The 27,506-nt window shown below is 40.7% G+C and overlaps 1 protein-coding gene and 1 long non-coding RNA gene across 6 annotated transcripts in view; one reads left to right on the top strand and one right to left on the bottom strand.

Moving 5' to 3' along the window:
• Window positions 1-27,506, top strand: part of LOC310745049 — a 36,497-nt gene that overhangs the window by 7,497 nt on the left and 1,494 nt on the right. Inside the window, exons 1-2 of one of the 4 annotated variants that reach the window (XR_014539856.1) lie at window positions 20,430-21,093; window positions 24,847-24,936. The exons of 1 other annotated variant lie outside the window; for it this stretch is intronic. This is a non-coding gene — a long non-coding RNA (uncharacterized lncRNA). Of the gene's footprint in view, window positions 1-20,429; window positions 21,094-22,165; window positions 23,052-24,196; window positions 24,937-27,506 lie in introns of those variants that run through there. 2 more of the 4 variants (XR_014539857.1, XR_014539858.1) reach the window with 2 other exon arrangements.
• Window positions 18,526-27,506, bottom strand: part of NFIL3 (nuclear factor, interleukin 3 regulated) — a 22,476-nt gene continuing 13,495 nt past the window's right edge. For both annotated transcript variants that reach the window (XM_083577019.1, XM_083577020.1), the window contains exon 2: window positions 18,526-20,420. In XM_083577019.1, the coding sequence (XP_083433145.1) occupies window positions 18,833-20,221 (1,389 nt within the window). In that variant the 5' untranslated portion in view covers window positions 20,222-20,420 and the 3' untranslated portion in view covers window positions 18,526-18,832. The remainder of the gene's footprint in view (window positions 20,421-27,506) is intronic.

Genomic DNA, 27,506 nt, shown 5'->3' with positions numbered 1-27,506 from the left:
GATGAGTGAGTGTGACCTGTTTTTCATAAGTGCAGCCCCTTCTCATTCCACCCACTGGTGCTTGGGGCCAGAGGCGCTGTAATTCTGCCTTTCAATAAACACATGTTATGTTAATAGACACTGAAGAGAGAAAATGTGTAATAGCTAGAAATGCTTACCCTCTGAGTCATTGTGGTAGCTATTCAGATGAAGCCACTCATGCATATCTCACAATGTGTAAATTTGGTGCCTTTGTGAAACTGGTTTCTGGGTTCTTTTTTTCTTATTATCGGTGGACTCCAGGAGCTGTCTCTTGACTAGCAATGCTTATTAAAGTTCTCAGTATCATACCACCTACCTGGAGCTTTTATGTATTTGAATGTATTCATTTTTGTTTGCCAAGAAAGTATGAAATAACGCTGCAGTTTGCTTCTTTGTTGTGTTCAGTTACATTTTGTTACCCTGGGACTGACTTTCCCAATCCTGTTTTCAAGCTTTTTCAATGTCTTCTCCGGTTTTCTTTGTTTAAACAAGCCTATGACAGAAACATATTCCCTAATTGTTATCAATCATTCATAAACAAGCAGCACACATGGCATTCCCCCTTTGGCACTCTGCCTCTTTAGTGTATTTCAAAGGCATCTGTTTCCTCAAATTGTCTATTCCCTTTGTTTAGTGCAGCACTGAGTTTCTAAGACTAAATAACCCCATATGTTGATTGGAACATTTTCTTTTTCCTTTAAAGGTTTCTGCCTTTTAAAACTCTTCATCCCAAAAGCACAATTTTGGTAATAATTTCCTAGCACTTTTATTCCCAGCTTACGGGTAAATGAAATGGATTTAAGTGTGTTAGTATCTTGGACCCAAGCATACTGCTTAGAAGCAAATTGCTTTGATTTAAATAGTATTGAAGTGTACACTGAGGACCAGTCCTAGTGTTAGGCAAAGTGAGGCAGTCCCCTTAGGTGGCACATGCTGTGGGGTAGCATTCTCCTTTATTGGAGGACAAACTGCCCTGCGTTCCCTAAACTTACCTGCTGCCCTCATGTTGTGAAGGATACTATTCATATTGTGAAGGATACTATTCTATTTCTGGTGTTGAAGTAAAAATCAGTTGCCAGCCTACTTGGCTTCTGTATGTGGAATTGTAGTATCTTTGGTTGTGTTGAATGCTGTAATTCCAGTTGCGCAACAGAGATCCACTTATGCAGTAGAACTCCACCCTTCTATTCGCTGCCCTACATCTTCCTGAACACCCTCATAATCGGCTCCAGAGGATTGATTGGAGGACCTTCCAGAGCAGGTTTTGGGGCATGAGTGGAGCTCTGTGTATGCTGCTTGGATACAACACATAGTCTGTTGCCTCAGGTAGTAAAACATTGGCCAGGTCCTGTGTACCCTATATTGTGTTTGAGAATTCTTCTAAGAGAGATGATTCCATCAGTATGGATAATGGGTAGCAATGGGACTTGAGGCTGAAGGGCAGGTAATAAATAGCAACAACAATGAGAGCCAGAGGATGGGTAAGTGGGAAGATAGGAAGGAGCTGTTTTCATCAAATTGATATAACAATTCCCTTTTGACTAATACGAGCACAAGCAACACGACTTGCCACATAGGTTCTTTCAGAGTGTTAGCTCCTTGTGGAGGAAGAAAGAATCTCAGACAACACAGAAGACATGACTGCCCTGAATTGAGAGAGGAGAAATCTGTCCTTTTATATCTCAGTCTTATAATAATATTATGAGATAATCAATTACAATTTATAAATATTGTTTGTTGGAAATAACTTTTTATAGGAATCAAATCAACCAAGGATTTTTCTGGCGTATTAAACTGCAGCATGGCATAATTACATTTCTATTCTCCTGCTTTCTTTACATTGATTCAACAAGAGTAGGCAATTACTGAGTTCACAGTGAGTGAATGGATTCTACTAGATGCCATGAACTTTAAGATAATATTTACCAAATTGTTAAAGGGTTACTTTTTTCAACTGAAAACCTATTTTGGAGCTATTATTTGAGAACATACTATATTTTGCAGAAATGATTCTTAAGTGCAATGTAGTGGTATAATAATGGAAATGTATTTGCATTTTTATCATGTCATACAATGTTTGTATTTCCAAAGCTATAATAAGTATTAAGGGACATGCCACATTAGGGGTTGTTTTGTCATTGTGCATGAAAAACATTGGTAGACTTACAAAACCTTGCAGAAAATTGGGCAAGGCACCCATTTCAGAATCACTCAAAGAAAGATTTATAATTTGGCATAATATTTGAACTTTGATTATTTTATAATTTGGAATGTTTTTAATGTGGCTTTTATTGGATTGTTAAATTGGAAAACTTTATAAATACTATTTTTAAAAAAAGAGACCCACAATTTCAATATACACGTGAGAGAGACAGCATATGCCTGTTCTATCCCCTATACATCTGGAGTAAGTCTTAGCTTGGTTACTATTTTCCCTCATTGAAAAGTGTATCGAGCCAAAGGAGGAAGTTGTATGAGGAACACTTCCCACTTCCTGTTTCAGTTTTTTATACTCTTCAGCTTTATTTACTCTTCAAAGCTCAGATCAGCACCTGAGCTGCCAATCCTTTTCTCACTTCCCCTTTCAGCTCTATGTGCTATTCAAGGGTCAGATTGGCACTTCAGTAGCTGAAGAGAAAGAACAGCTACTGAGTGGTAGTGGATCTGGGAAACCATGGGATAGGGGAGGAAGACAGTGACTGGATGAGGCAAAGAGGGGGTTAGGAGGGAGGGGGTGTTAGTGAGAGAAGGCACACATATACACACAGATCAAATCCAATGAAATGGATCCTCTTGAAATTGCATATTTTTATGGGTTCCCTCTAAACCACCATCAAATCACTGGTCACATCTATTTCTATTCCCTGAACCTTTAATCTCCAGTGCTTTGTGTTATCAGGTGCCATGCAAATGTCATAAATAAATCATTGAAATCTAAAGCTGTAATGAGAGATGTGGGAGGTAAGATTGAGGGATTACAGTGGCCCAAATTAATTTATTTTCCCCCTAATTTATTTATTTATAAGGTGCACTTTTTAAAAATAATAATAATAGTGAAGTGGTATATAACATATCAGAATAAAATCAGCAAAACAATTTACCCAAACTCATCTTTTAAAACATTAATACAGTAGTACTTGGGTTAAGAATTTAATTCATTCTGGAGGTCCGTTCTTAACCTGAAACTGTTCTTAACCTGAGGTACCACTTTAGCTAATGGGGCCTCCCGCTGCCGCTGTTGCGCGATTTCTGTTCTCATCCTGAAGCAAAGTTCTTAACCCGAGGTACTATTTCTGGGTTAGCGGAGTCTAACCTGAAGTGTCTGTAACCCGAGGTACGACTGTACTAATTGTATGATTACTTGAGGACACAGTAGAGGCATTTGAAGTAAGACTTTTTGCTACCCTTATTGCCATATTGTAGGTGGGATTATGTGCTCTAACCAGGGCTTGGTTGGCTTCAGATCAAGGTTTATGCCACTGGCTCTCTCTCTCTCTCTCTCTCTCTCTCTCTCTCTCTCTCTGTATGTCAGTCAGTCGTCAGTCAGTCAATCAATTTATATACCACCCTATACCCAGAGGTCTCAGGGCAGTTCACAGAACAAAATCAGAATATAAAACCACAAAATATATAATCAAATTAAAAACAACAACCCAATAACCCCCCCACAACCCCCCCAACAACCCACATTTGAAAAGGACATAGGCTCTAGCCATCATCCATCCTGTTTTGTTACATGCAACTTCCTAGAATACCAGTAGGCACTGCAGATTCCACAGCACCAGAGAAGGTGCTCAGAAGTGATCATGCCACATCTCCCCATTCCACAGCAAGATGAGAAACTTGACAGGATCACATGTTCTATCCACTGGAAAATCTCTTGAGCATTCCGGAATCCATTAGGATCTGTAAGTCTCCAATGGCAAGTAATCTTAATAAACTCCACCCTTACAGTGGAGGATAGCTGTTGTGAGCTGAAACTTCACTGGGAAATTTACCTCTACCCTGCTTTAAAAAAGGGATATACCATTGCCCCACACATTCTTGCAATTGCGCCCATGGATTTAATACTCTGGGGCTGAAATTGCTGGTTTAGTGTATGTTCAAGAAAAGATTGTTGGTTATACCCGTTTAAATTCTGGTGCTTATGGGAAGTCCAGTGGCAGTATCCTATTTTCCCCCTGCAACTGATATTCATATTGCCTCTGATGCTGGGGAATATACAGGCAGTATCACTAACAGCCATTGTCCTCCATGAATTGGTCTTTGTAAGAGCCCTTTTAAAACGTTGATTCTTAGTGTTAGCATCATAGACAACTTGGAAGTAAATATTTACTTTTCACATATGATCTGTTCCTGTGTCCCTATAGACAGCTTGGATCCGTAGTCCTTTGTCTGGAAGGTACAACTGGCAAGTTTGCAGCTAGCTGGGAGAAGGAAATTGTATCTGCTTTGGAAGAAATTAGATCCCGTGTTTTGTTGGTTCTGGCAGCAGTTGGCAAGTTAGATTTACACCACCAAACACCTTATTAAAGTTAATGAAGACTGTGAGCAATAAGAGTAGATTAATTGGTTTTCATATGAATTTTGTTGTAAACTTTCAGTGTGGCATATTATCCATGCACAGTGTTTATGCACCATTTTTGAGCAATTTCACTGTAATTTCCCCTTAAATTAAATCTGCAGAAGTGGTTAGACTCTGTACAATATGAACTACCCAACAATAGATAGTACGGGTAATGCATAAAAAAACATCCTGTGTATTTTTCTGGTCTAGAGAAAATGAGTCATAGGCATAATTGGTTGAGCAGGTCAGTATCAGCTACTGAACTGAACATTTTAAACGTGGTTTTAGAGTTATTTGCTCAGATGATATTTTGGTAAATCCTGCTATTTCTATGAATTAGCTTATTTATTCAGAAGAATTGAGTGTACCATATTCTGCTTTGCATATATTTCATTTAGGAATAGGGCCATTGCTGTTCAATATCCTATTTGATTCCGTTCCACTTTTCAGCCAGGAAACCTGCTTAGAAATAAAAATTGCTCCAATATGTGAAGTTGTCTGTGGCAGTCCTTTCTGATCTTTGACTGTTGATGTCAAACATTTCCAGGCTCTTATCTCCACTGGCAGGGAGAAGAGGGAGCTGCAGGTGTTATTCAGGGGCCAAGACCCTTGTATGAACAGTTACTGGGTATGAATTACAGCTCCTAATGTTTCAGTTGTAGACACTTTTTCATTATTAACCTTTCTGTTTTGCCGGATGGAGAGTTCTGTCTCGAAAGCTTGTGTAACCATACACAAGACGAATGATACCTGAATTATTTTGCGTCTATGATACTTTGTAGATAATATTTTGCAACACATGACAGAGGGGGGATGTGCTTCGTCTGCTGAAGCAACTGTGTTGGGCTAAAGACAGTGCTGGACCTGAAGTTGAGCAACCCTGAGTGCATCCAAATGTTCATAATTTGAGTGGTGAAGCCCCTGTGTGAATGTACTCAAAAAGTGCAATTTTCTCTCCAGAATCAAGAAGAACAGTTCTGTGTGATTGGGGCAGAAACCAGCTGTGTACTGTTTCTGTGTACTGTGTACTGTGCTAGGACGGGGTGGAGAACCTTTTTCAGTCTGAAGACTAAATTCCCTTCTGGGGGGGTCACATGCCAGTGGTGGGTGTAGCCAGAAGCAAAATTGGGTGGATCAATGAATGTAAATTTTAGCTTTATGTAGTAGGCTGCTTTCTACATGCAGTCACACAACCCCTTCTCTGTCTTCCCACCAGGCAAGTTAGAGGCATTATCAGAGTTCACAGGCACATTTTAACCAGGCGAAGCATAGCCAATAGGGGTTTGGTCTAGGGAGTATCCTGAGGGCCTGGCAGAGAGGTTTGGAGGGCCAGATTCTCCTCTTCAGAGCACTTGTGATGTACTGTATTGCATTGTTGTTGTTACTTCACTCTTCTGCCAAAACCTTGGGATAGCACATGAGAAAAGGCCAATGTCAAAATATAAGACTATGATATAATACGCAGTTGAAAACGTTGACATTAGGACCCATGGAGGGGCTGGGGGGGACATCTCGAGATTCAGAGAAATCTCTATATGGATATATATTTGGCTTTGTTATAAATTTATATCTGTAAAATCAAATAAAAACAATAAAAGGCCAGTGTCAGATGTTGGCACCATCAGGCAACTGCCAAGGCCCCACGCAGAAACAGAGGAGCCCTTGCAAACCCAGAAGACTCTTGGTCATAATTTCTTCTCCTCCCTGCTCTCTCTGTTCACCTTCCCTTTGGAAGCACTGACAAGAATAAGTAGTAATAGCATCAGGGCCAGCCCAAGACATTTTGCAGGAACAAAGGGGGAATCAAGTCAAACTTGCCTGATGGTTGAAGCGTGCATCAAAGGCTGTTTTGGGTGGGCGCACTCTGAATCACACTGAGCAGGGGCAGAGCCCAGGAGACCCTAGAAGGCAGCCCCGAGCATTTCCTCTCTAGGGGTGAGAGGAGACCAGCAGTGCCTCCTGTTCACCAAGAGGCCACTGTAGAGGCGGCATGTGGGGGGGGGGGCGCCAAGGAGGCAGATCTGGCCTCCAAGGAGCACGCTGTAACCATTATTGCGGCAGTGGGCAATGCTTTCCTTGGAGGCCAAATCTGCTGCCCCTGTGGATTTTGCCACCCAAGACAGTCACCTCACCTTGCCTCATGGGTGGGCTGGCCCTGAGTAGCATCCTCCACTTGCTCTGCTCTCCCACTTTGGAATGTGGTACAGGTTTAGCTTAAAGGTAAAAGCCAGGAAAAAGGCATCAATAGCACTGGTGAGGAAAGAGTAAGTCCAGTCAGGAAGGGGACCCCACCAAGGCCATTTTGCTCATATAGGGAAGTTTTTAATGTTTGATGCTTTACTGTGGTTTTATAATTTGTTGGAAATAGCCCAGAGTGGCTGGGGCAACCTGGTCAGATCAGTGGCATATAAATAATAATAATCATCATCATCATCATCTCCTTCCCCTATGTCCCAAAAACAAGTTGATACAATGTGACCTAAGGCCACCTTTGTGACCAAATCTTTATATTCCAGACTGGTCTCCACACATCTGGGTGTGTTTTTAAATGGAATTTATTTAAAAACCCAAAATGAATTAGGAACCAGAAAAACATCACTTTCAATAAACTTGTAAGCAGCATTTCAATAAATAAAAGGCAGAGCACCTGCCTCTAGCACTTAGGGAGGGGAGGTCAAGTGACTTTAAAGCATTAGATTCACTATCTAGCAAAAGCATTGAGAAGACAGAGTAACTCTGTTTATTCCACATCAGTTTTAAAAATATGGCAAGCCCTCTACTTTATTTTTTTTTAAGGATAGCTATATGCACTCTTGGGTTCAAACCCCTGCTCAGCCATGAAGCTTACTGGGCATCTTAGTGTTTTTTTATCTAACCTGCCTCACAGGGTTGCTGTGAAACTAATATGGTATAATTCCCCATATGCTGACTTGAATACCTTGGTAAAATTGTGGTGCTTACTGCTGTTGGCACTCCAATAGGCTTTGAACATGGAAAGGCTCCATCCAAGTTAACAGTCATGTTAGCTTCCATCAGAACAGGATGAAACATGATAAAATGACTTTATATTTAAATCTAAGCCTGAAATCCTGAAACCATTTGCTCAAAGAAATACCACTGAGATCATTTAATTGTGTATTTGTCTCAGTGCAACTGCTGGTGACTTAAGTCTTGTGGGCTTGTGGTTAGGTTAGCTAAATACTGGAGAAAATGTGTGTCTGCCCTCTTCCCCTAAACATTCCAACATTGTTAAAGAAGATGAGACTTAATTAGTTTTGTCCTCAAATTTCTATGATTCATACTATGGAATTTCAACTATTTGTCTGAGACAGAATTCTTTTGAAAATAATGAGCTCAGAAAATTGCAAATGGTTTTTAGAAACAAGGATCTCAGTTTGCAGCTTGAGATATTGGCACATTATTAAGAAGCTGACTGAGTTGATCTTTTGGGGGTAAAAACTTTTCTGATGCAGTTTGGCTTTCCACATCATAAATCACCTTTAAAGTACATTTATAAGCTCAGTTCTGTTTTATCTTCACATTTGAAAGACATCAAGAACCAGATCTCTCCTAAACTTAACTGCATAGCATATCCAGAGAAACTAAGAAGAGCAGTGAAGGTTTTCTAATCTGCAATGCAATAGAAATATTACCGTACTTTTCCATGTATAAGACGAGGGTTTTTTACTCTAAAATTATGATCAAAAACTTCCCTCGTCTTATACAAGGATAGTGAATGGGGTGGACGGGTGATTGGCTATAGCTGCAAGCAGCAGCTTGTCAGCGACGATTGGTGACTGCTAGAAGGGCTGCTTTGGATTGGCTGCTGCTTCTCTAATTGGGTTGGTGATTGGCTTCTGCAGCAAACACTGCTGTTGATTGGCTGTCGCTGCCACGATTGGTGGCTGCTGTTTTGGGAACGTGCGCAATTGCCAGTGGACAGCTTTTCTCAGTCGGGTAAGAATTTTTTTGCTAAGGAAAGGTCTATTTGCGACTGGCTGTCGCTGTGGCAAGTGGGCAATTGTCTGCTGCGGGCGATTGTCAGCGTCAGTGCTGCATGTGAGGGATTTTTGGCAATTCCCCCCCCCAAACTGTAAAACTCTGGCCAGTCCTCTCAAAAAAGCTCAACAACTCTGAGCCATCTCCCCCCCCCCCCCCCGCTGCCGCCATTTTCTTAAATATGAGTCCCCCAAAACAGGGGGCATCTTATAGTTGGGGGAGTCTTATAGATGGGAAAGTATAGTAATTGATCCCAGAAAATGCCGTTATCAAAGATAAAGGCTGGGAGTATGAACAACCACAGCATGGGTACAGATTTTGCTTGTACACCAAAGCTGTGGGGTGAGTGGGTATTCTGTTGCTTGTAATGAGTCCTAGTTCTTTGGAAATAGCAAAGGACCTCAAGCAAAAACACTGGCAAGCATTTAAAGGCTCAAGCCAAAGGTTTCCAGGCTCCAGCTCAATGCGTTTGGATGAGTTTCCTGTCTGACACTGCAGAATGGTACAGACATCATATATGCTCTTAAGCCTTTTGTAGTTAATTTTCACATACCAGAAGACCCGTCTAAAGTTCATTGCTAAACATTTCTTGCACAGGAAGGTTCCTGGCTCTCTGAAGGAAGCAGTGGTTTGCCTTTGATTAAAGAAACCATCATTTGATCCAGATGATTAAAACTGAGGTTTGAAGTCATCTGGTTTCTCAAGTTGATCATTCTTTGGCAAAGTGGTCTTCCACCATGGCTCACCGCAATAATAGCATTCCTACTTAATGAACATTAAAAACCTGAGCATAGTGTTAACTATAATGCTGATACAATTGGAATTCAACACATTCTTGATGTTTCTTCAGTTGTGTCAATGCTCTGTCTAAAAAGACAGGCTGGTTGATTCATGTTTAACTAAGGCTGAGGTTTCTTTCTCAGCTTAACCTACCTTTCACAGGGTTGTTGGGAGGATCAACTCAGTAGTATCACCAGAAAAAATATTAGGCTAAACAAAGGGAAGCAAGCAAGCTTTGTTTCACGTGTTTCGTTTGTAAAAGAGAAAAGCATCCAAATGGTCTATTCTCTACTGCCAATTTTCTCTTAAGTAAATCCTATTGATGGTGATAGAATTACCGTATTTTTTGCTCTATAAGACTTCACGTTTTCCCTCCTAAAAAGTAAGGGGAAATGTGTGTGCGTCTTATGGAACGAATGCAGGTTGCGCAGCTATCCCAAAAGCCAAAACAGCAAGTGGGATTGCTGCTTTCACTGCGCAGCGATCCCTCTTGCTGTTCTGGCTTCTGAGATTCACAATATTTTTTTTCTTGTTTTCCGCCTCCCAAAACCAGGTGCGTCTTATAGAGCGAAAAATATGGTAACTTTCAAGTAAGCATGCTAAGGATTGCATCTTTATTTTAATTTCTAGTTTTTCTGCTTCTTCTTTGGCAATCACTCGCAGCTGAGTAAGATTATCTTCTATAAACATGGTTTGAAATGTGAGTCTGTAAGTGACTGTGGAGCCCAATTCTGGATCCACATGTTCTTCCACAGTGGGGACATTGGTTTCCGGGCAGGAGTTGATCACGGTGTGGATTTGTCAAGCGTTCCTTCCTCTTAGCATGTTTCTCCCTTGTGTCCTGAGTTCGAACTTCTTCAAAGTCCATGCCACCTTTGGTAAAGGCTGTTCTGCAACTGGAGCACTCACAGGCCAGTGCTTCCCAGTTGTCAGTGTTTATACTACCTTTTTAAAAAATTGCCTTGAGATAGTCTTTAAACTTCCTTTGTTGACCACCAGCATTACGCTTTCCAACTTAAAGTTGGGAATAGAGTAGTTGCTTTGGAAGACGATAATCAGGCATCCGCTCAACAAAAGTCCAATAAAGTTGATGTTGAAGAATCATTGCTTCAACACTGGTGAACTTTGCTTCTTCCAGTACACTGGTATTAGTTTGCCTGTCTTCCCAAGTGATGTGTAAACATTTTTGGAGACACCGTTGATGGACTCTTTCAAGGAGTTGGAGATGGTGTTTATAAGTGGTCCATGTTTCATAAGCATACAATAAGGTTGGTAATACAATAGCTTTCTAAACAAGCATTTTGGTTTCCCTGCAAATGTCCCGGTCCACAAACGCTCTGCATAATGTCTGTGTGAAACATATTTTTTTCCTTTTAGAAAACATAGGACTCTGTGCAGTGGGGGTCAGGCTACTTTTTAGGGGGCTATTGGGTCCCCCTTAGTGCAACCTATAAAAATAAAAATGGGAGTTGTCATGTACATGAATCTGAAAGCAAGATAAGAATGATGTAAATAAATAAAAATGTAATCTTTCTTAGTTATCATCTTGTTCTGGAATTGAACTCATCCTCATCTTGTCGCTGCAAATCCAGATTGTCACATTGCACTTGTAACAGATTAATCTACCCTGCCTAAAATCTTACTGACTAGCAACTTTTGTCAAGTGGTACATGATTCCCCACCCCCCCTTTAGTACTTCTAACAGGTCTTCGAAAAATGTTGCTGTTTGAAGATACGGAATATAGTAGTAAAGTGCAATATGTTCTGCCATTTAATAAGGAATAGAAACATATTTTGATTGCCCCTCAATATAGAATTAATAAAATAAAGGAAGATACAATTTATTTTGAATAATACTACAATCCCATCTGCAAGCTTCCGCTTCTGGTGAATAATGATATTATTAAAAAGAAAAGCTGAAACAAAATAAAACTTTTCAAAAGCCTAGGGTTTGTTTATGTCAAATGAGTATTTGTTAAGGGACCTGATTTTATTCACTAGAAGGGAAATTGCCACACATGAGATTTATTTGTCTCGAATCTAGCTTTTCAGTCTCTTAAGGGGAACATCTGTGAAACATACGGGATAAGACTTGCTAAAAGATTGTGGGAACATGGACGTATGCTTCCTGTTGCAGAAAATTATTTATTGATTTAAATGCTTGTGCAACAGTTGGCAGGTGATCAAAAAATGTTACAACCTGATGTGTTGACAGCATTTGAAACGCAAAGTCCATCTTCCACATACAGACCAAAGGCTCCATACAGACTCCCCCCAGTGCCTCCTCCTCCTCCTCCTCCTCCTCCTCCTCCTCCTACCTTGCGGTGCTGCATGTGTTTGTGGTTTCAGTTTGACAGGATCTATTCCAAATACTGCACAGAATTCAACAGTTTGCAATGGAAGCGTTTTGTGGGAATAAAAATAGCCATCTCTGGCCACTTTCCCTCGTGTAGTTTTTTCCCATGCCTTTCTGTTTACTTAACTTTCAACCCAATGTTGCAGTTAATCAGCTATGCTGAGAGAAATCCTTCTGATTTCATTACATTTTTGTTGCCATTTACCCCCCCAGCTTAATGTTATTTCCCATAACCTTTAAGTGCCAGAATTAGTCAAACATCAGAACAGAAGAATTCCCAGTGCACTAGTGGAAGTTGGGGAAATGTGCTCAGCTAAGGCTTAAAACAAACAACGGGATGATTTCAACAGCCAGTGTAATTTATTTATTTTCTGGGACAGGGTGGGTGCTGGTAAAAATGACAGCTGGTGGACTTACAGAAGTACACTTTAAGATTTATATACTAGCTCAAACCACTATAAAACATACTGGGTCAAATTCTTAAAACTACATATAGATCGACACTGTGTATGTGTTCTTGTGCGAGATTTATATATAAATATATTTCCCCTTAGAGCAGCTCATCAGTTCTCAGGGGAACTGCATTTTCATTTGCATTCCCAGCATTCTTAACGGTCTTGCTACATCTGCATTTGTAATTTTGCCATTTTTCACGTTGAGCAAGAAAAAAATGGCTTGGATCACTTTTCATGATATAAATAAACCGGCAGCCGAGTAGACCATAACATATCCAAGAAAAACATTTCCTCTTCCAACCTGTCCTCTTCCTTGCATGCCATGTGCTATTCTTCCCTTCTCCACCGCAAGTCATTCCCTGCCCACTCCTTAGTCACAAACATTTAACAACAGTTCCCACTTTGTCTTATTTCTCCCCCTCCACCTTTTCTCTGTTAGTTAATTGTCAGTTCATGCTTCAAGATTAAACTTCTGCTAAGATGCATCCATTCTTCAAACCCAGCCTTTCCCAGCTAAGTGCTCTAAAGATGTTTGTGGATTATTACCACCATTCCTGACCACTGGACATGCTGGCTGAGGCTATTGGGAATTGTAGTACAAAACATCAGAAAGACACTAGATTTGGGGAGGTTGCTTAACTCCATTACTTGGGTGTGTTTCAATTAAGGTATTTAATTAAGTTGAATTTAATTAAGTTTTATTGAGAAGGTATGACAAGACTCCCTGTGCTTTCTTTTGAAGAACGGATTCTTTAACAACCCAGTTTTTCCAGTTGCTGAGGTATAATTTTGCAATGGTCCAAAATGCAGAAATATTTCTAAAAATCATCAGTGTTCAATGCAGGAGGTTTATATATTTGTATACTTTGTGGAGGGAACGCGAGTGGCACTGTGGGTTAAACCACAGAGCCTAGGACTTGCTGATCAGAAGGTCGGTGGTTCGAATCCCCGCAACGGGGTGAGCTCCCATTGCTCGGTCCCTGCTCCTGCCAACCTAGCAGTTCGAAAGCACATCAAAGTGCAAGTAGATAAATAGGTACCGCTCTGGCGGGAAGTTAAACGGCATTTCTGTGCACTGCTCTGGTTCTCCAGAAGCGGCTTAGTCATGCTGGCCACATGACCTGGAAGCTGTACGCCAGCTCCCTCAGCCAATAAAGTGAGATGAGCGCCGCAACCCCAGAGTCGGTCACGACTGGACCTAATGGTCAGGGATCCCTTTACCTATACTTTGTGGAGAGCAAAACATTTATAGTGATAAAGAATAGCAGTGTACAATATACATGGCACTAAGGTAAAAGGTAAAGGTACCCCTGCCCGTACGGGCCAGTCGTGTCCGACTAGGGTTGTGTGCCCATCTCACTTAAGAGGCCGGGGGCCAGTGCTGTCCGGAGACACTTCCGGGTCACGTGGCCAGCGTGACGAAGCTGCTCTGGCGAGCCAGCACCAGCGCAGCACACGGAAACGCCATTTACCTTCCTACTATAAAGCAGTACCTATTTATCTACTTGCACTTAAGTGTGCTTTCGAACTGCTAGGTGGGCAGGACCTGGGACCGAAAGACGGGAGCTCACCCCGCCGCGGGGATTCGAACCGCCGACCATACCATCAGCAAGTCCTAGGCACTGAGGTTTTACCCACAGCGCCACCCGCGTCCCAATACATGGCACTAAATATGAATAAATCAAAGTCAGAAAGCACATGATGGGAAAAGTCTACCATTATAACAGACCCTCCAACTGTCCCTATTTTCCAGGGACAGTCTTGGATTTACAGAAGCCATCCCAGTTTCTGATTTGATCCCAGAATGTCCCACTTTTCCTTAGGACATCCCTATTTTCATCAGGAAAATGTTGGAGGGTATGGAGTTGTCTGATGCCCGAGGCATCTGAAGGCACCCCCATCTGAAGACCCCCAAGCAATCTGAAGGCAGTTTTAAATGTTTAATTTTTAAAATGTTTTTATATGTTGTAAGCCACCCAGAGTGACTGGGCGGGGTATAAATAGTAATATAGTAGTAGTAGTAATAATAAAATTTATACCCTGCCTATCTGACTGGGTGAGGTATTATTGAATAGGATGTCCCTATTTTCATCAGAGAAATGTTGGAGGGTATGTTATAACAATAATCTAGCTTAGTAGCTAGAACACTGTATCAAGTGTGATTAGCTTGATGCTTGTTCCCTCTTTCAAGCTGCGGAGAAATTACCTGAGGGCCAAGTAAGACCAGCCATTGGTTCATCTATCTCAGACCTATCAACACTGATTGATACCATTTTCCCATAGTTTCAGGCCAGGTTCTTTCCCAGCCCAACTTGGAAATACCAGAAATTGAATCTGAGACCTTCTGCGTGCAGCTTGTGCTCTACGGCTGAGCTATGGTTCGTCCCATAAATACCACCGGAAATTGAATTATTTTATCTGCATGTCGTTACGTTTATACCATCACAAGGCAGATTAAGTACACCATATAATAAAACTAGAGTTGAGCATTTTGACACAAAGCTTCTGAGAATCAGTGGGTGGTTTGCCAGAAGATATGAGTAATGTATTTTGTAAAAGTTATAAGCTTAATGCCCTTTCATCATGTAATTCCTAGTGAGCTAATTTGCAACCAGGTGTAGCCTGCTTCTGGCATTGCTTCCACAGTACTTGGTTAGATTTTTGCAGTCTTTTCCAGGTGCCTTATTATCCATAATAGATTATTGTTCTTCTGCAATGAGAGGAGGATGTGCAGGACAATCCTCTGTATGTTTACTTAGAAGTAAATTCCACTGTCTTCAGGGGGGCTTCCTTCCCACTAAATGTGTCTAGGATTGAAGCCTTAAAATGTGCTAGTAGCTTTTTGCCTCTAAGGATTCTAGAATGATATTCTATATTCAGTTCTTTACTGTATCTCCATGTGACACACACAGCTTGTGAGATCCTCATGGTCATTAAGTCCAAACTTTCACACTCAACTCCTTCTCAATCTATGATAATTCCTTTATTTTTTATGTTATTCCTGTGCTGGAAAAGAAAGTTGAGCTCCCCGTTCTCTTGCAATCACAGAGCCATTCATTTCAGAATTCTACACTGAATAAGGATTTCAGCACTTGGCCATGTATCATTTCACCCTTGGACATGATGTTCTGTACCAGAACTTTCATGCTAGTTCACTTTTGCAATGAAATTTTTTTTCTCGTAATCATGTGGTTACCCAGCTCATGTTGTGCAATGAGCTGTAAGAAGTATTTTTAAGACAATACGGTGGTAATAAAAGCCATATTTTAAACTTAGGGCTCCACTAATTTTACTGGCATTCATCTGGTAGTACTTCTTTTCTTTTCATTTTTTCCCCATTTCCAAATGCATTTTCATACATTACTATGAATAAGCTAAAGGAAACTCTGAAATTTTGAAACCATTTCAGCTAAGAAAGCATGGCTTACCTCAAAGTGTAAGTGATACACAAGTACCTAATCAAAATGTGGCTTTTGTCAATTCAGATACACCGGAACGTCCGTCCCCCCCTATACTTTCCAACATAACCCCTGCATTAAGTGGGGGGACAGTGTTCTAGGCACCAGGATTTTTAAGAATCCAGGTATCCTGAGAATCTCATAATACTCAGCAATCCTGGCAGCCACGATTGTTGCTGCAGAAACTAATGAAGGCCAGAGCAGCAGTCTTTTCTACCAGAAATGTACCTAGCACCGCTAAGTGTTAAAGGGCAAGGAGCCAAACTAACTGATCTGAAACTGAAATTTAGAAAGGTTTGGGTTTGCCTTGTGATTAACCTAGAAATTCCAAACTAAAACTCTGTAAACTCACTTCTAAACTCTGGGTTCATCACTTACTGTTTTCTATTATGTTTTCAAGTTGGGCTTGTGGTCTTTTGAATCATCGTACCATATTTACATATACGTAGATGTGTGCTTCTCTGTTCCGCTGAATTTCCTGTTTGACTATTGTACCTTTGAGGACTGGGGGATGAGTGCACGAACTGACTCCACTGAAATGCATTGCATATGAAGTGATATGTGCAGTTATCAAAAGTTCTGTATGTGGCAGAACAATGTGAAATAGCCCTTGGTGCTAACTTTGATGGGATGTTAACAAATAAAAATGGGAGGGTCCATTCACATGTGGTTTTCAAAAGACACTGAAATAGGCAGGTAATGATAGACAGAATGGTATTAATAGATTTTTTTAAAGGGAGCTAGTGTGGCATAATGGTTAAGAGTGTTGCACTCGGACCTTATAGTTGCTTGCGCCTGATGGGAGCCCAGCATCCTCAGGAAAACCATAGCTTCCCCACCCCTAAGATAAAAGGAGATCCAGAACTTTCAGCAACCACTACTAACACATTCAGGACTTAGTTTATGAAACACTGGAACTTATAAACCCTAGAAAGTGCAGTTCAAGGGATATCTGGTGCACAGGTTATTAGTAGGGATTGATAGTATAAGTCACTGTGTGGATATAGCACATTAACCTGATCACATGAAAAAGCTACAGTCAGTCACCACAGATCATGCCTATTTTCACACAACAGATGAAACCAAGGGGAAAGATGGCAGGTTTCTTATAGATTTGTTTTCCATTATCATCATGTCAGATGAATTCGAAAATTCTTTTTGTTACAATAGGACATGCCAACGTTTTCTTAAGATGAAAGTGTACTTGAGGACCAGGGGAGAATCTACAGTATATTATTTAAGAAACAGAAAATCATCTAAGGAAAGGAAAATATGGGTTCGGAAGACTGCAGTGGCTCTTAAAAGCCAGACTATCCCTGACTATTAAACAAAGTAACTAGAACATGAATTCTAATAATCTCTGAAGAATGTGGCCCACGATACTGCAATTCATTTTGATGTCAAGTTCCTGTTGAAACAGGTTTGCAACAGACTGTATGACAAAGACCACAAGTCGTTCTTGAGTGAATTAAATCCTTTGGTTGTAGAAAACAAACCTCTCTTACAACAAAATGGATTACTAGTATCTATATTTGGTAAGTGAAACAAAAATATTAACTGAGTTTTATTGGAGGCAGGAATAGATGTCTAAATGCAAAAGTGGGGTTAAAATACATACAAAGAGCAACATCATACTATATAGATAAGATGTCTTCTATAAGTAAGGTGTTTTAATAAGCCACTAACAGCTACTGGAGACTGCAAAAAAAAAATGTTCTTTGCAAAAAAAAATCTATTACAAGAAATACCCAATTGATAACTCTGCTTGGCAGGTGAGGGCCTCCTACAGATAACATCTTACCAGGAGATCTTTTCCACACAGTGAAGGAATTGGTTTGGGTCTTTAGTTTTGTGGTACCCACCCTTTGAAATTCCCTGCCATCTCTGTTGTCATTTTGGTGCCTACTCAAGACCTACCTCTTTCAACAAGCCTTTTAAGTTGAGATTTTTCCAAGTCTACATCTGTATTGCAATTGTTTCTAAGATGTTTTCATTGTTTGTTGTTTGCTACGCCAGGCTTCTTTGGAATGGTGGGATACAAATTTAATAAAACATAAATAAAAATAAAACAAGTAAAACTATGATGACTAAAATATTTGCCTGCTAAAGGCTTCAGGTTTCAGCTTCTCATTTTCTTGGACTACAAGAGCATTTCTAAACCTCTTAGGTTGGAGAACATAGTTTGTTTCTTGTCGCACCCATTCTGTCAGACAGTTTTAGCACAATTCAAAGTGTTGGTGCAGACCGAGGTATACTGGCCTTGGCCCAGTATACCTGAAGGAGCGTCTCCACCCCCATTGTTCAGCCCAGACACTGAGGTCCAGCGCCGAGGGCCTTCTGGCAGTTCCTTCACTGCGAGAAGTGAAGTTACAAGGATCCAGGCAGAGGGCCTTCTCGGTAGTGGCGCCCGCCCTGTGGAACACCTTCCCATCAGATGTCAAGGAAATAAACAACTATCTGACTTTTAGAAGAGATCTGAAGGCAGCCCTGTTTAGGGAAGTTTTTAATATTTGATATTTTATCGTGTTGTTAATATTCTTTAGGAAGCCACCCAGAGTGGCTGGGAAAACCCAGCCAGATGGGTGGAATATAAATAATACTTTGTTGTTGTTGTTGTTGTTATCCAGTCCCTGTAGGAAAACCAGTATTATTCCACTGTCTCCCCATATCTGTGTGTCAGAAATGGCATTTAATTTTCAAAGACTTTAAAAAGCAGCTTCCCAAGCAGCATAGGGGATAGGGCTTTGCCACGGGCAGGGTGGGAGGGAAACACTCCTCTCTTATAACTAATATATACATCAAGACACCTATAACTAAGATAATGGAGATGGTTCTCAGGACTGTGGTGGGTATTTACATGTTAATGGAAATGGACCGACGACATACCAGTTCTGTGCTTGTCACCAATTGTTTATTGGAACTGGCAACTTTCACACTTTATAGTAACAGAACGACAGAAAAATAATGTTCACTATATACAGCCTTTGCACAGGCTACTTAACTATACACAAGGTATAGTGATCATGACAATCTAGTCTTTATAGTCATCTGTGCACGAAAAGACACCATCAGACATCATGTGAACATTACAGTGAAATGACATCACAAGTCCAGTGAAAATTCAGCATAATACAAAACATATCAATCTACTGCAAATGACATCCTTTAAAACAATAAGCATTTATTCAGTAGTCATTTAGCCAGAGTCTGAAGCAGAGATGTGTTGTGTAGTTATAAGTCTTTTAAGTGAAGCAACCTCTGCGGACAAATTTGCTATGCCCTGCTTCAAATACAAGTTCTCTGTCTCAGACACTTTGTAGGAATTGTCTTTAATGTCAGCCGCTCCCGTTTTGCAGCCACTCTGATTTTTTTCAGTTAATTCCTTTTGATGGTGCCAGTGCTCTGGTTTCAGAGACCAGTCTTGAATATTAGTCACTTGGACAGAGAAAGGAGTGTGAGAAGTATGTACCAAATTTTGCACATTGTGCTTTTCGAGTTCAAAATGCCTTTTAGATGACATATCAATTGGTGACGTTAGTTTCTGGGTAGCATCATAGTCATTATCCAACGATTCCACTTTGATCTGCATGGCCTTAGCCTTAATTCTAAGCTTATGAGGCAGTGCAGAAGAGCTCACCTCTGGGACTTTAACTGTGGCATGATTGCTTTTAAGTTCAACAGGAGAGTGGATTGGGCCTTTAGGTACCTGCTGCTCATCTTCTCCATCTGATGACTTTCCAACAACACCGTCATCAGCCTCTGAAGTTCTTGGAGAATTACTAGAGGATCTGTTAACTTGCAACAGTGGAGGGGAATGTGAGTAGCCACTAAAGTTGCTCCCCATGAAATTTGGGTACATGGATGTTGTATAGGAGCCTCTTTCATCTCGTGAATCCCTTGCATAGTTTTCCAGTTCCATTGGCTCCTGCTTTATGAGCTGGAACTTATTTTCAGGATTTTTGCAATTATTTTGTATAGGGCTCACTTGAGCATGATCTACTGATGACACTTCAGACACATCGGATAAAGAGCTTTGTGGCGAGTGCTTAATGACAGATATACAACTGCTGCCCACCATTGGTGGTTCATGCTCATCAATGAAAGAGTTAATACTTGATTTGGCATTCTGATACTCCTGAAAATAAACAGCTGTTGAATTGCTGAGCTTCTGAACCTCTTGGGCATACGCTGAAGAGCTAATTAAACCAAACTTTAGCTTCAGTGAAAGTAACTCAGCTTTTAAAGTGGCATTTTCTTCTCCCAGTGCAATTAGTTTGTTCTCCAATACAAGGTCGTTTAGCCGCCGCTTTTCACGAGACCTTTTGGCAGCTTCATTATTTTTCCGCCGTTTTTCCCAATACATGGCATCTTTCTTTTCATCAGGAATGAATTCCCGCTTTCTCCGGCATGCTGAAGACTTGTTTTTTGCAATGCCTCCTTCACTGAGTAGCATTTCATCACCAGTAGCTAGGTCATCAGATACATCTCCTAATGTAGAACTAAGTGCCATAATTTTGTCCACATTGCTACTTGTATCAGCAGGTGCCTGTTCTGTTTTAATGGACTGCATTTTTCTCAGCTGCATCAGAAGCAATTTTTAGTAGGTGTGCAAATAGTAACAGGATAAATTAATCTTCTAGGACTTCTTGAACCGTAACAACTGGATAAATACAGTAATTTTAAATCCATAAGCATTCTCCCATTTGTTCCATCATCTCAAGCATCATGTCGTCTTGGTAAAAATTGCTTCTGGGTAGGTTCAGCCTACAATCTTCGGAAAACACCTGTGGCACACAAAAGAATAATAATAATGATTAGTTTCTTGATTTTACAGTCTTTAAAATGTATGTGTGAATATTATTCAGAGTATCTTTTAGTTATTCATTCAGGAAAGAAAGCTCAAGTCATAAATCACTGAATGGCTTTACCATATTGGGCATATCTTAATAAACAGATAAACAGGTATATAGTACTTGCATACCTTAAAAGAATTAAGATAATGTTAATGGGAAATTATATAAGCTCTAACCACATTCACTTGTATTGACTTATTACTATTAATTAATTAATTAATTATACATTTAATATCTTGCCTTTCTTCCTCTCCTTCCCTGGGGGTTTTTAAGCAGAGGTTGGATGGCCATCTGTCATGGATGCTTTAGCTGGGATTCCTGCATTGCAGGGGGTTGGACTAGATGACTCTTGGGTCCCTTCCAACTCTAAGATTCTGTGATTCCACCTTGGTATATTTTCCCAGGCTATCTCCCACCCAGGTATTGATCAGACCTAGACCAACTTAGCTTCAGCAAGTAGATTTTTTACTGCTGTGGAAAACACCTCATGCCATACCACAAACTGGAATGTGTAACTATGACTCACTTGAATTTAATCTGTATTGTTTACTCTTTCTCATTTTCCATCCAAAATAATAGCGACATACGGATTACTGATATATAGGTCAGTATAGCCTAACTATATTTTCCTTGCCTGACTTTCATATCACCTTTGGGCCAGAGGAGTGGTGGGATGGGAAAGATTTTCACTCAGAAGCAGCTATAATTAACTCATAGAAGCCAGCTCTTTGTGCAAACTATGGGCCTAACAACATGTAACATCAATGACATGGTTAGCTATCATATTGTGGGTTGCTTAAAAATTAAAAAGTCACAAGGTGTGGAGCAGCAATTGTGATCTGCAGCACCACAGTGCACAAGAAGGTGAGGGGAGGAAGGAATAGCTAAGACCACAGTAGCACCTCCAACCATTGAGCATATAATTAATAGGCGAGACGTAAGGAAGACAAGGGACACAGGTGGTGTTGTGGGTTAAACCTAGGACTTGCCGATCAGAAGGTCGGCGGTTCGAATCCCTGCAACGGGGTGAGCTCCTGTTGCCCGGTCCCTGCTCCTGCCAACCTAGCAGTTCGAAAGCACATCAAAGTGCAAGTAGATAAATAGGTACCACTCCGACGGGAAGGTAAACGGCGTTTCCATGCGCTGCTCTGGTTCGCCAGAAGCGGCTTAGTCATGCTGGCCACATGACCCGGAAGCTGTACGCCGGCTCCCTTGGCCAATAAAGCGAGATGAGCGCCGCAAACCCAGAGTCAGTCACGACTGGACCTAATAGTCAGGGGTCCCTTTACCTTTACCTTTACGGAAGACAGCATACTAATAATCACTATGAATTCCAGAAAATCCTTTCTGTTTTGCAGATTTTAGTTAGTCACTTTCCCTACTATGCTCCCCTACTGTAATTCGTATGATTCTGAAATTACTTCACTTTTCACTGGAAAACTTTAAATGGATTGCTGGTGACTATTTCTGCCCCATATGGGTCTGTAACATCAATACACATCAAAGTTCCTAACAAGTGAGCAAGAGTGCATAGCTGGGCTAGCAGGAGTCACTTTGCTTGTCATCATTTCCATGAATACAGTCATCGTGGTCCCCTGCCAAGAGTCAGAAAGGAGGCTTTGCTTTCTATAAGTTTCAGCTGTTAATTCTGCAGTCTGCATAACAAAGGGTATGATCTTCTCCTGTGCGGGTGTTGTACCTGAGTGTGGAAGGCATGGGCATAGCCAAGGGGGGCTGGGGGGGCAGCTGTCCCCCAAATAACCATTCAAAAAAAATGCAGATCTGAGGTTCTGCCCTCCCTAACAAAAGCCTGCCCTCCAGCAAAATTTGTGGCTACGTCCCATAGTGGAAAGTACAACAGAGTTCAGATTTCTCCACCTTCACCATAAGCATACACAGCCATTTACTGTGTGGTAAGAGCTGTGGGCATATGTTTTGCAGATTCATTCTCTGGTGCGGCTGGAGAAAACTCCTGTCTAATCTGGAGAGGCACTGCCAGTCAGAGTAGAGTCTACTCAGCTATATGCACTAATGCTCTGACTTGGTATAAAAGCAGTTTCCAGCGTTTCTAGAAGACCTTTGTGTGCCTCCAATATCCCTGTTGAGCCAGTTTCCTTCATTCAATCAACTCCACATTACTTGGCAAAGTCCTTTTAATATGTAGTACTATCCCATTTCTGTATGGAATTGCATTCTACTCTGATGTTTTCCAGTGAACAATGAACTAATATTGGGTTTGATCCCACAGTCTCTCTCCTAGAGCGGAAGATGAGCTCTTTTCATTTGTAGAGGGAATCAAAATCTAGCAGAGACTCTCTGCTGGAAGGAGGAGAGAGAGTTGATTCCCTCCCTGGGACCCAAGGAAAAGCTCCCAGGGTGATCTAGAGAATCCCACAATCCTCCAGGGCAGTTTTACAGGGGTCTGCATTGGGATGGATCAACAGAAATACCTCCCTGCTCCCTTTCTCCAGCATGAGTGGAACTCCAGTGATCACACTCGTTACAAAGGTATTAAATACAAAGGATGGAGGTAGAGAAGGAAAAAGGCTAAAAACTGCACAAGTAAGACTTCTGTCCTAGGTATTTTCAGGGAATCTAAAATATTAAATAAGTCAGTATGCCAGATGGAGTACTATTTTCTGTTCCTTTTTATTTGTCCAAATTTATGTTCTGCTCTCCTAAATAAATGCTATTTTTGTTAGTTCTTTCTTTTGTGGTCAGTGTACAAGAGCTGCTTTGAAACTTTGGTTGCTTTGAAAGATTGTACTGGTGACAGAGGAAAGTTAAATATCAGTTTGGAAAGCCAAGTACATTTTTAAAAAGTATGCAGAGAACTATGTCAAGTTTGATGCCCGCATGAAACCTAATTTACCAGGTCTCATTCACAAGCTAAAAGTATGCTTCATATTAATTTATCAAATTAATTCATATCAGAATGGCTGGTGTCAGTTATGGAGAGCAGGCTCTAGTGCACCTTTTTTACCAGATGGTGGTGGTGGTGGTGATAAACCATTGATTTTATTTTATTTTTAAGCCTGCTTCCTTGATCTGAAAACATTGCTGTAGCAATTTACAGCTACAGTAACTTAAGAGATCTTTCTAAAGATAGACATTATAAATTATTTACATAGTACTTTTATAGCTAAGACATGCAACATCAGCAAAAAAATTCCTAGGAAGACATCTCCCAATTTGTCCACCAACATCATTTTAAAAAGGAAAAGCATTCAATCTTGTTGGTATTGCAAGGATGTTATAATGGCAATGCAACTGCTAAGTCAGAGCAAATGTTTCAAAATGAATTGTCAAAGTCTGAAGTGGCTTGAAGTCCTTATTTAATGCATCCCTATATAAACTATGTAACAATTATTGTCATTTTCAAATTAAATTCTGAGGTAGGTTCTGCAATATATCAAAGACCACTCATGAGTTTGTGGTCAACCTTAGATTTGAAGCCTAGGTTCTCAAATCCACATCCAAAACACTATTAAAGGGGACCAGCCTTTTCTGGTATTGTAACCACATAATACTTCTATATTTGGTAACTTTAAAAGCTCCTATTTCAATGTTTCTATTCTCAGTTTCACCAGATGGAGCAACATTCGAGGCATAAATAATCTCATCTGCAATTCATACCAAAGGGAAATGAATGCAATGTATTAACTCAGGTTGGCTCACTCAATAAATGACAAGACTGTTAAGTAATTAGTGAAATAATATTCGTCTAACAACAACTTCTGACACTGTATCCAAATGACAGAAGTTATTCTAACGCAGGTTTTTTTCATACCTCAAAATCTACTCAAAATGGGAATAAATATATAAGCTATCAGTCAAGGAAAACAGTCTAAGGATGCAACAGAATGTGAAGCAGGCCAAAGTAGTCTCTCCTCTGCCCGCAGGGTGCTTTTGCCATTGGTGCACTACAGCTCTGCACTAAACCACTGAGCCTCTTAGGCTTGCTGATCAGAAGGTCACCGGTTTGAATTCCTGCGACGGAGTAACCTCCTGTTGCTCTGTCCCAGCTCCTGCCAACCTAGCAGTTCAAAAGCACACCAGTGCAAGTAGATAAATAGGTACCACTGTGGCGGAAGTTAAACAGCATTTCCGTATGCTCTGGCTTATGTCACAGTGTCCCATTGGGCCAGAAGTGGTTTATGTCATGCTGGCCACATGACCCGGAAAGCTGTCTGTGGACAAATGCCGGCTACCTCGGCCTGAAAGCGAGATGAGCGCCACAACCCCATAGTCACCTTTGACTGGACTTGACTGTCCAGGGGTCCTTTACCTTTATAGCTGTACCAAAATACCAAATGCATTGACATGCCAATCCCTCTAATTGAAGGACCTTCCATAGTACGTATTACAGGATCCAACAGCTTGGCACTACCTTAGGACTCTGGCATGCAACTGTTTGCAAGAAACAGGAGCAACTCTGCTCATAGAGGCATGGGCAATGGCAGACTCTTGGGTTCCTTAAAGTGAAATGTGGAAGGCCTTCTGTTTAAATGGATGGGCTTACCATGACAGTGGCACCCTGTGGAGAAAACACTCTGATGGGGAACGGGTACTTTAACATTTTACATAAAGGCCACTTCATACCCTAGGCTACTTGAAGCAGATGCAAAATAGCAACCAATACCATTAATTGCAGATATTACCTGAATCAGATTTCAGTTTTTAACATGGCATTTTTTTCTTATTTATCCAATATCTATGCAAAATTACTTTAACTGCTATGGCATCCAGCATAATGTCCCCTTGAAGCCTCAAGGATGTGGGGGTCCAGCTAGCATGTCCGTTGAGGTTATTAGACTGAAGCAATGTGTGGAATATCTAGTAATTATAAGGGGAACTCAAGCATTAGCATTATGGTGATACAGAAACCAATGGTCCACACTGTTTTGTAGATTTAGGCTGCACACTGCATTCTTTATTTCAAAGAGAGGGGTTTTCTTTTGTTCCCCTGGACCTTCACCCAAAAATAATTGAAAGAAAGGTGAGGTGTGATTTCCTTCCTCAATGAGAAAAGTACTCTTGAGGCTAACACGGTTTAAATTTCTGATAACAAAACTAATATTTACACTAGCCACAGAGCTTAAGTGGTTTTGTTTCTCACACAATGCCTTTTAAAAGGGTCCCTATTCTATATGACATGCTAATGGTAAATCCACCAAACACAGGCAAAGCTACAATAGCCTTATCAATACCTCCCTTGAACAGTTTGTTAAGCCAGCGTTTATCCAAATGGAAAAGACAAAGCCTTATTTCTTAGTCACTCTGTGTGTGTGAGTCAGAATTTCATCTGACAATAGGATCAAAATGCATTTAATAAAAACAAGCTAATTTTACTTTGGCTATTTCTTATAATTTCTCTGGAAAGTATTAGTATGTACGGTCGTGACTCCTACTGTATTTCAACTTCAGCCCTTTCCCCCTATGATTAATCTTGCAGCTATTTTATCACTCCCTCCCTCAAAAAAAGGGGGGGAATCTAAAACCATCTTTGAATGCTGCCTTACATTAGTCACTCTTGAAATTTCAGGTGCTTTTATAAACACTTTGAAAGTTGTTTGTAGCATGTTGTGTGCCAATGAAACAATCAATACACAGCACTGTCTGCTTCATTATACAATTGTAACCACAGATTTATACTACTAATGCCTATTTTTTTTTTTTAATATGGCAATGGCCTGATTGTGACTGGATAAGTATTTGAGTAGGGACCTGGTTCGATCTCAGGAGGGGGATGCCAAAGTGCTGTAAAAGGATTGGCCTTTGGGAACCAACTATCCTCTCTTTTGCAACAATATAGCTGCAGCTTATCAACATCCCAGCTTTGAATATGTCGAAATCTCTCTTGTCCTCCCTGCTTCCACCACAAGCACAATTAGACTGTAATCCTATACCCACTTATCTTAAAATAAGCCTCATTGAACCCAGTGGGGCTTACCTCTGAGTATAGGATTGCTATTATGTATTATTTTCACTTGAATCGGTTGTGGAAAGGATCAGATTATTATTATTATATAACACTTGGAGTAAAAGAAAATAGAAGTGACTTCCCAAGACCAACGCTGATAAATACCCAAGCAGTAAGAAAGTTTCTAATGGATTCTATTGACGGAGCTGACCTTGCAGTCTTTACTAATTCCTGCACCACACACAAAATTTTCACTTCTAAGGGGCAAAACACAGAGATCTGGTTCTAAGCATGTGAACAGTTTCAATTAACATCAGAGGAGCTAACAAAGTTGTTTTAGTTGGCTATTCTTCAGTTCCAAGCTCCACACTTTATAGGACAGAAGTCACAACATTTTAGAGACTCTTTATATTACAGTTGGTAGAGCATGGAGACTGTGAATCTCAGGGTTGTAGGTTTGAGTGCCACATTGGGCAGAAAGATTCCTGTATGGCAGGAGGTTGGACTAGGTGAAGCTCGTGGTCCCTTCCAACTCTTCGATTCTATTCTATCCCTTTAAACCGAGCTGATGACTTAGCTGCACTACTATTGGGAAACATTTTTAATTGCTCTTCAGCCTTCAAACATCAGGTGTTAACATTTTCTCAAGAATAAGTGCCTTGTAAAGTGCTGTTTATATTTCAAGTCAGAGTTACAACCATTATTATGACAGTACCTCAGGACCCATTTTAAATCAACAAAATTAAATTTCCATTGTTCCTGTGTTCAAGACAATTACAGTCGTACCTTGGAAGTCAAACAGCTTAGTTCCCGAACGTTTTGGCTCCCGAACATTGCAAACCCAGAAGTCACTGTTCCGGTTTGCAAACTATAATTGGAACCTGGATGTCCGATGGGGCTGCCGCGGGTTCCAATTGGCTGCAGGAACTTCCTGCAGCCAATCAGAAGCCACGCATTGGTTTTCGAAAGTTTTGAAGTCAAAAGGATTCCATTCGGCTTCCAAGGTACGACTGTATTATCTCAGCTGGCTGAACTGAGAGTGTTGTCACCTATTTTGACTATTCACACTGAACACAAATTCAGGTTTTCAGAAC

The sequence above is a fragment of the Podarcis filfolensis genome (assembly GCF_964270895.1).
Source record: "Podarcis filfolensis genome assembly, chromosome: 11".
Classification (NCBI taxonomy): Eukaryota; Metazoa; Chordata; class Lepidosauria; order Squamata; family Lacertidae; genus Podarcis; species Podarcis filfolensis.
Note: the sequence above shows the minus strand (reverse complement) of the source record. Positions and strands in the feature narration are given on the sequence as shown.